At 33.0% G+C, this 9211-nt stretch overlaps 1 protein-coding gene across 1 annotated transcript; it reads left to right on the forward strand.

Moving 5' to 3' along the window:
• The first annotated feature begins 6600 nt into the window (after positions 1 to 6600).
• On the forward strand, positions 6601 to 8852 carry LOC132616970 (uncharacterized). The gene has a single exon (XM_060331787.1). The coding sequence runs from the start codon at positions 7393 to 7395 to the stop codon at positions 8635 to 8637; it is 1245 nt and encodes a 414-aa protein (XP_060187770.1). The 5' UTR covers positions 6601 to 7392; the 3' UTR covers positions 8638 to 8852.
• Positions 8853 to 9211: the final 359 nt, after the last annotated feature.

The following is a 9211-nucleotide window of genomic DNA, read 5'->3' on the forward strand; positions in this document are numbered from 1 at the left end:
TGAAGTGGGGATCACGTGGTGAAGTGGGGTGTGTCAGAGATGTCGGGTGAAGTGATGGGGTGGCGACGGAGTGGATTAGTGGAGGTGGTGGTGGACGAGGATGGTGGAGAGGTGGAGAGGCGGAGGATGGTGGAGAAGAGGCGATGATGAGGCGGAAGAGAAAAATGAGGGGAAACCCTAAAAGGGTTCCCCTTATTTTGAGTAAACGAGTCAGACCCGGTCCATTTGTGGACTGGGTCAATTTTTAGACCGGGTATTAAGAGAATAGGCTAATAAATTAAAACACGAATTATTCTAAAAATTGAGATAAGAGATATGGACTAGTCCAAAAAATATTAGGGGTTAATCGGACTTTGATTTGGGGTCCGGTAAGTAAAAATGCGGACCGAGTGCAAGAAATAGTTTGGCTTTAAATTTGAATAAAAGACCCATTTTAATTAATGAATATACCGAGGGTGACAAAATATTACTTAATACCAAAAATGTGTGATTATTAGACTCGGGTAATAAGATCATATGGTGTTATAATAGCCGTGTAATAATATATATTATTTTTCTTTGAAAATCCGCACTAAATAAATACTATTATTTAATTATGCAAAGATAAATGCGTAAGCTGGTAAAAATGCCGAAATGATAAGAATTGTGAATTATAATAATATTAATAAATAATAATAACAATAATAATAATAATTATTATTATTATTATAATAGAATAATAAAATGTCGGTATTGATAAGAGGCTAATAATTATAGTAAACATAATATATATATTTTTATTTTTTTCAAAAAAATATTAGAAGCTTAAAAATAGGTATTTTGGCAGAGAGGCGGGACAAAATTGGGTGTCAACAATAATCGCCTAAGTGAGTACTTGATAAATGAAGGATATATAAATGATGTCATTTGTCCATGTGTTTTTATTAAGAAAACAAAATCAGGATTCATTATACTTGCTGTTTATATTGATGACATATATATCATTGGAACACCAGAAGAGCTCCAAAAGGCGATTGAATATTTGAAGGAAGAATTTGAGATGAAAGATCTCGGAAAGACAAAACTCTGTCTTGGTCTGCAAATTAAACATTTCGCAAAAGGGATCTTTATCCATCAATCTGCTATACTGAGAAAGTTTTAAAACGGTTTTACATGGACAATGCGCATCCTTTAAGTACTCCTATAGTTGTTCACTCAGTTGAAGTGAGCAAAGATCCGTTCCGACCTCAGGAAGAAAACGAAGAGCTACTTGGTCCTGAAGTACCATATCTTAGTGCAATAGGTGCACTTATGTATCTTGCTAATGCTACAAGACCTGACATAGCATTTTCTGTTAATTTGCTAGCATGATATAGCTCTTCTCCTACACGGAGACATTGGAAAGGGATTAAGCATATATTGCGATATCTGAAAGGAACTAGCGATATGGGTCTGTTTTATGCTAACAATAGTAGTACAGATCTAGTTGGTTATGCAGATGCAGGTTATTTATCTAATCCACATAAAGCTCGATCTCAAACGGGCTATCTGTTTACGTGCGGAGGTACTGCCATATCGTGGCGATCTACAAAGCAGTCTATTGTAGCTACTTCATCAAATCATGCTGAGATAATAACTATACATGAAGCAAGCAGAGAATGTGTGTGGTTACGATCAATGATACATTTCATTAGAGAAAGATGTGGCTTGAAATGTGATACCAAAATATCCACGATATTATATGAAGACAATGTTGCATGCATAACTCAACTAAAAGGGGGCTTCATAAAAGGAGATAGAACGAGCACATTTCACCAAAGTTATTCTTCACACATGATCTCCAGAAGAATGGTGATATTGATGTACAACAAATCCGTTCAAGTGACAATCCTGCAGATTTGTTCACCAAATCTTTGCCAACTTCAACTCTTGAGAAGATGATACTCAAGATTGGAATGCGAAGACTCCAACATCTGAATCATGGTCTTGATCAGGGGGAGTAGAATACGCGCTGCACTCTTTTTCCCTACACCAAGGTTTTTTTCCCATTGGGTTTTCTTGGCAAGGTTTATAATGAGGCAGCCCTCAAAGCGTATTACTAGATATGTGTACTCTTTCTTTTCCTTCATTGGGACTTTTTCCCACGAGATTTTTTCCTAATAAGGTTTTAATGAGGTACATCATCTATTAATGGACATTCAAGGGGGAGTGTTGTAAATATCTCAAGTAGTGGATGTGCATTAACTATCTTGTGCTCATCTTGGAATTCATACGTGTAAGTTTTATGGATTAGTCACCAAGTCTACTTGGTGACTTATCCTTTGTATGTTGCTCCTATAAATAGGAAGCACATATGCAATGTTGAGTGGAGGAGAAGTAATATTAATACAAAGCAATAGTTACGTACTGTCTTACTTATTTCATCATTTAGTATCTTTTGTACTTTATGAATTAAGTTAGTCTTTATTTTATATCACGTTTTGTTTTATTACAATTGTTGCATACAAAATATTACGTACATATTCCTTGACTAAGAAACGGAGATAATCCTCAAACTACGTAACCGTCACATCTTCACGACAAAAATATTCTTCCATCACGAGTACGGGTGGGCACAGTTTGGGCCAATCCGAAATCCGAAATTTTTAAATATTTGGTTTGGATATTTGGATTATGGATTGGATTTCGGATTTTATTTTTAAAATTTATGGATTTCGGATTGGATATGAATTTAGTACTACGGATTTTTGGATATCCGAAAATCCAAAATTTTTATACCTTATATCTTGCCCTACCTATATCATATGTGCCCAGTACTAATAAGTCTAGTTTCTAAAGGTCCAATGGATTAGTACCTAAGACCCTGCCTATTAAACTATTAAGTCCAATATACAATTCTCTACTAAATCAAATATAATATAGGGTTTCCTTACTTCTCATGTCTCAAAAGTCTCATGTTAGTGTGACCACGGCAGAGTTCGTTGTTATTTTTCCAGATGACTACTTAGAATTTATTTTGTTCATTTCCATGGATTTTATTTTTTTCATTTCCACTTTTCCAGAATGCTTTTGTTTGGTATGGATTTATTATGTTGGACATGACTTGGATTTGTTAATCCTAATTTGAACGGGAAGGCTTTTTTTACTGAGCAATTAAGATTTAGATTTACCTCTGTGAAACTAACACATGAATTTTGTTTTCATAATAAGTTTTCCTTAAGTCTCAAGAGTCAAATCCGAAAATCCGAAATATCCACCGAATAATCCGAAACTGAACTTAAAATATCCAATCCAATCCGAACTTATTTGGATTGGATTTGGATTATAATTTCTTCAATCCGAAAACCGAATATCCAAACCGAAAATTTCATATCCAATCCGATGACCCGAACGCCCACCCCTAATCACGAGTATACGAGTTTGTTTGATTCATTCTTCAAATTTCAAGCTTGCATAATAAATCTAAATCTTTAGAGAAAAAAGACTATGCTCATTTAATTGTGGTTTAAAGTGAAATTAGAGCGGATTAAAGGTTTAATCGTTTAATTAGCATATGAAATTCATGATTGATTGCTGAAAGTGGACATCTTAAAATATAATCCAAATCTAGCGTATAGTTGCAGGATCAAAATAAATGGGATTTCTACACTGTCAGTTAGCCCAGCAGAGCTCATAATAATAATAATTAAAAAAAAACCTTAATCTTTATTTTAAACAAATTTATATATAGGTTATACACTAAGTACACACGGCAACCTCTTCAAACGATTACGGCTATGCGAAATTGTTTTTTTTAACCATCTAGCAAAAAATGTTAAGATCGTCACTACCATATGTGCGGTTGTGGCTATGTAGCTCGTAATATAAGATGAATCTGAATTTCGTTTGATTTTTCCTTTTCAGTTCTTCTGGTTCTTCCATTACTTATTTAATTTCATCTGGTATAATTTGTAAATGCATTTACTCTCTTTCACCGAGATTGAAATCAAGTTAATACTGATTTTTAAATGGCAATTTTGTACTCCCTCCGTTCACTTTTACTTATCCAGTATTCTAAAAATATATTTGCACTTTTACTTGTCACTTTTAGATAAAAAAAAATTTCTCGTTTTACCCATAGTATTAATTGCTCATTGTAAATTATTTTTTAAATTCATTAAAAATATGCACCAATTGATATGGATATCATGATAAATTATGCACTTCATTTATTATTTCTTAAGGAGTTTGCAAAGTCTATAGTGGACAAGTAAGGGCATGTTTGGAAAGCCACCCAGGTAATTGGAATTTGGTGTAATTACACAGATTGACTTATTTGTTTGACCAAGTAATTACAAAGTTAGGTGAGAATTGGATGTTATTGAGAGGCTGTAATTATAATCTCCAATTCTCAAGGGGGAGTTGAGAATTGGGTGTAATTACACCCTGTAATTACAGGGTTACTTTTTAGTTTGTTTCTTTTTTGTTTATTTTAATTTCTTTTTATTTGTAATTTATTTTTTATGTCTATTATTTTATTTTAATTTATTTTTTGTTTCTATTATTTTCATTTATTTTTACTTTTTAATTATTTTTATTTTTTAAAATGTATTTTTCTTTTTATATTATTTAATTTTCATTTCTTTTTTTCTCATTTCCAACTTTTACTTCCCGTGGTTCCATATAATTGCTCGTATTTTTTTATTTTATTCATTTAGCATAACCGTGTTATTATTCTAATTTTTGAAACTACACCTCATAATATTGTAAAGAATGAGTCATTAACAAACTTGACATACAACGAGTGACGTTATTAAAGTAGAATTTCGTTGTGAATGACGTTATAGACTTATCTTTTCCCTTTCTACTTAAGTTACGTTGAAACTTACTTATGTAATGTTGGAATTTGACATAAGAGTATTATGTTAAACTTTTTCTTTTGGATTTTGAATTTAGGTTATATTTTCAATTTTAAGTTATTTGTTTTCACGTTGCATATTTTTTATTTTTCACTTACATTTGATGGTCTTTTTGCGTCAAAAATTTGAATAATGTTATGGCATTATATTTATAAATATTATTTTTTTTGTCAAACATCCAATCCATGACGTTCTCACAAAAAAAGTCTTCTTTTAAGTTTTATAATTAATTAAAATTAAATATTCTTAAATTGAAAAATATATATATATATCAATTATTTTTTACAATATTAGTTACAAATATATGATTATTAAATAATATATTTTCAAGAAACAATGTGTTATTAAATAACTAATTCACTATCATTTATAAAGGCAAATATTTTTTTAAATTTTTTATAATTAAATTTTATTTTTAAATTGAACTAACTATGTAATTACACTATGACAAATAAACATATCGTTGTAATTACACTTTTGTGTAATTACTAAACTGTATAATTACTACCCTAGTAATTATACCAATTCCAATTAGCAAGCGGCTTTCCAAACAGGCCCTAAACGTGAACGGAAGGAGTATATGGTTTCGTTGTATAATGGCACCGAAGGTAATATGATATGCTTCAAAAAATAATTGGATTTTGCAATTAATTGTGTTCACATTATCTCTCTGTTGAGTAAACAGTTTAGTGCTTTTATTGCGTTCACATCATACTGTTGAAAAACAAGTATTACCACACATATGACAAAACACGGTAATTTCATAATGATGGTGACTGCAATTCACCTTCTTGGGACCAAATCAATTATTCCACACATATTTATAGTCAGATTAATTAAAGATAAAGCTAATTTTATGAATGGTCACGCAATTTTCATCTTACTAGACAAAAGTTATTGACATTTGGTATGACAAAACCAAGTTTTATTGCATGAATTCTTTAGTATTTGTCTAGAATGTTCATAACAAAAAAGTGTCATACATTATTTATTGAGTAATTTTATTTGGATTCAATTAAAAGTAAACCCCCCAAAAAATCATACATGCCTTAATCAGATGAACACATATACACATAAGTCTATGATGTTAGGTGTAACAAGGTGTGAAGTCCAATTTGGATACTTCAATGCACACAAGTATACAGATTAGCCGACAAGTACCAATTCTAAGTCAAACAAGTATATTTAATTTGCACAATAGAGGTCATAGACCATCAAAAGTTACCGTGAATGATAAATATCTCTTCATCAAGTTTTGAATTCGAACCTTAGAAATAAAATCATCAAAGACATTTTATACTAAAATAGAACTTCCTAAGTGAATTCAGATTAATCAAACTCTAAAATAAATATCCAAACACCAAATGAAAAACTAAAACAAAGACTTCATAGGTATAAGCATAAACCTCCAACAGATAACCGGACAAGAGAAGTAATTTGCTTTACGTTTGTTATTTTCAAACACATTGAAAGTAGTAGTCGAATTGTCAAAAGTCAGGTCAAAGTAAGGAAACAGTTCAAAAATTTCAATAATTGAGGTCCATTATTATTTCAACAAAAAAACAAAAAAAGTGGTTCATTATTAAAATCTACATTCTAATCACAACAGTATTGGGATACAAAATAAAATTGGCAGCACCAGGTACTGATACATAATTAATTGAGCCTATGACTATTTTAAAGAACTGATAATTCTCTACAGTTCAGTTCAGAGTTGTACAGTTCTTGAATTTTTATTAGCCACCTAAATTATTGGCACTCAAAGAGATTGACTTTTATGCAGAAAAAACACAAAAAGCAAGATTTTTTTTTTCTTTTTTTGTCTTCATACTCCATAACGAGTATACTAAAACACAAAGATACCTAATACCCCTTTCATATTTTACTTTTGTTTCTCTCTCTATATATGTGTCCTCATATTTTCTACAATCTTCTAGATATTTGTGTACCATTAGTCCCCCTTTTTCTTGAATTTTTTTGCTTTGAGTTTTCATCTTGAATATGGTGTCCTAGTGGTTACTTTTATTGGACTTTGTGCTGCTTGATTGAGTCTTGATATGTTATCCTTGGCTTAATTGGTTGTTCAACTTTTACATTTCTTGGTTTCTTGAGTTTGCTGCCTTTTTGTTTTTTTTGGGGCTCTAGAGAAAGTTTAGAATTTAGAAAAGAGTCACTCAATATTAAATTCTTGATTTGGTCTGCCAGTTGTGCTACAATTGTTGTTAAAAATTTCAGTCTTTTTTTGACTTATATAAGCAGTGAAATCTGAAGTTGGAAGCTGGGACAAAGTTCAGTTCTGGCTCTTTACTAGGTAAGTGCTAAACCAATTCTGTCAATTCCCAAAATCGTAAGTTTTGTGTTACTGTTGTTTAGCTGTCTTGAAGTTCACTTTTTTCATTTGGGGTTTTAGGAAACTGTTAATCTTTTACCTTTGCATAGTCTTTCTGTACCTTTCACTTTGGAATTTCTAGCTGGCACCTTGATTTTGTGAGTTCAAAGAATTGAGCTTTTTATAATGGATTGTCATCAAGTAGTTGTTCATGATAAACCAAAATCTGATTCTATGGATAGTCAAAGGAAGGGTGGTGTGATTAGAAATGGGGAGGGGTTTATTGGGGCTCTTGATGTTCATGTGCACCAAGCTAGGGACATTCATAACATATGCATATATCATAAACAAGATGTGTATGCCAAGGTTTCCTTAACGAGTGATCCAAAAGAAGCTGTTTCGACCGATACTATTAATGGTGGGGGCCAGAATCCAGTTTTCGATCAGTGTCTTCGACTCAATGTCAAGACTATTGAAACATCAATTAGATGTGAGATATGGATGATGAGTAGGGTTAAAAATTATTTGCAAGACCAGTTGTTGGGATTTACTTTAGTCCCTGTTTGTGATGTTCTTGCTGCTGGGAATGGAAAGCTAGAACAAGAGTTCATCTTGTCCTCAAGTGATCTCTTCCATTCTCCGTCAGGTTATGTGAAATTGACGATAACATATACTGGTGCAACCCCGGAAGTCTTAGAGATTCCCACACCAGCCCATTCTTTGGCTGCAGCAAATGATAGTGATGAAGATGTTCCATGTGAACTGGGTAAGATTGAATTCCCGGATCCCGATATTGTGAACGAAAATGAAAGAATGGTTACTGAGTATTATGCAATTCCCTGCACTGAGATGGATAGTCAAAGCTCTGAGCATATCAGCTCCACGGAAAATGTTGAAGATATCTCTTCCAAAAACGTTGAGGTTACACCAAAAAGTGTGGCTGGTGAAGGTCAAGATGCCACTGAAAACAAGAAGTTAGACACTCCCGCTCTGAGTGCTTCAGCCGAAAGTTGTCCATCAAACTCAATTCCCATAAGCTCATCATCTGTTAGTGCCACCAAACAGACATCTGGTGCTTCGAACGAGGAATCTGTGCTGCCTCTGAAGGATAGTAAAGACAGTGGCAAAGAGGTAAATAGCACCTCGACTGCTGTGGCTGTTAGTACGTTCACACCGCCAGTTGTTAGCGTGAACATTGTACCTGAGCAGAAGAAGGTTGTGCAGCAAGATTTTGTTGATATTTATATGAAGAGCATGCAGCAGTTCACGGAAGCTCTAGAAAAGATGAAACTTCCTCTGGATACTGAAAATGGATCGCCCATCCAGAATGGAAATGACAAAACGGAGAGCTCCAGTTCAAGTGAGACACCACAGGCGCGCCCAATCGGCCAAAGCCCAAGAGTGTATTATGGTAGCAGGGCCTTCTTCTGAACCATAGTTCCAATTGAAAAGGTTAAAAAATGAAGTGCCTTGTACTTTTAATCTAGCTGAATTTACTAGCTTTTCGTTGAGCAAAGACTGAATGTTTCCAGTTTAATTAGGATAAGTTTTCCTTGAACTTCTGTGTTTGTTGTATTAGGAATGGTGTTATTTAATGTAACCCTTTTATTGGTTCCTATCAATTAACAATCCACTGTCTTTGCATCTTTTATTTTCTAATGCTGATTTCAAGAAATTATGAACCTTTCATTTCCTAACCCTTGAGTTCTAGCCTTGGTGATAGCTTAATTCATGATTTGCTATATTATGTAAGATTAGATAATTCATGCTATGCAAGGATGAATTCATTACTAAAAAATAAGATATCCGTTTGGTGTAATCTTCTGCTTTTTTAATGGACACTCCATGATTTAACTGCGATATAATCTTACTCTTAGTCCTACTTCTTGTCTCTTCTTTTCTTTTTCTGCCTAGCGCGAGCCTTATTGAAAACTGCCTTGCTAACGAGCAATCTTTCTAAAGCAAGAAGCAAGGGCGCACCAGCTGCATGAAAGTTGTTGCTTCT

The sequence above is a fragment of the Lycium barbarum genome, chromosome 11, assembly GCF_019175385.1.
Source record: "Lycium barbarum isolate Lr01 chromosome 11, ASM1917538v2, whole genome shotgun sequence".
NCBI lineage: Eukaryota > Viridiplantae > Streptophyta > Magnoliopsida > Solanales > Solanaceae > Lycium > Lycium barbarum.

What these genes read in the sequence shown, in the direction of transcription:
- LOC132616970 (XM_060331787.1), top strand. Translation starts at nt 7,393, where the DNA reads ATGGATTGTCATCAAGTAGTTGTTCATGATAAACCAAAATCTGATTCT.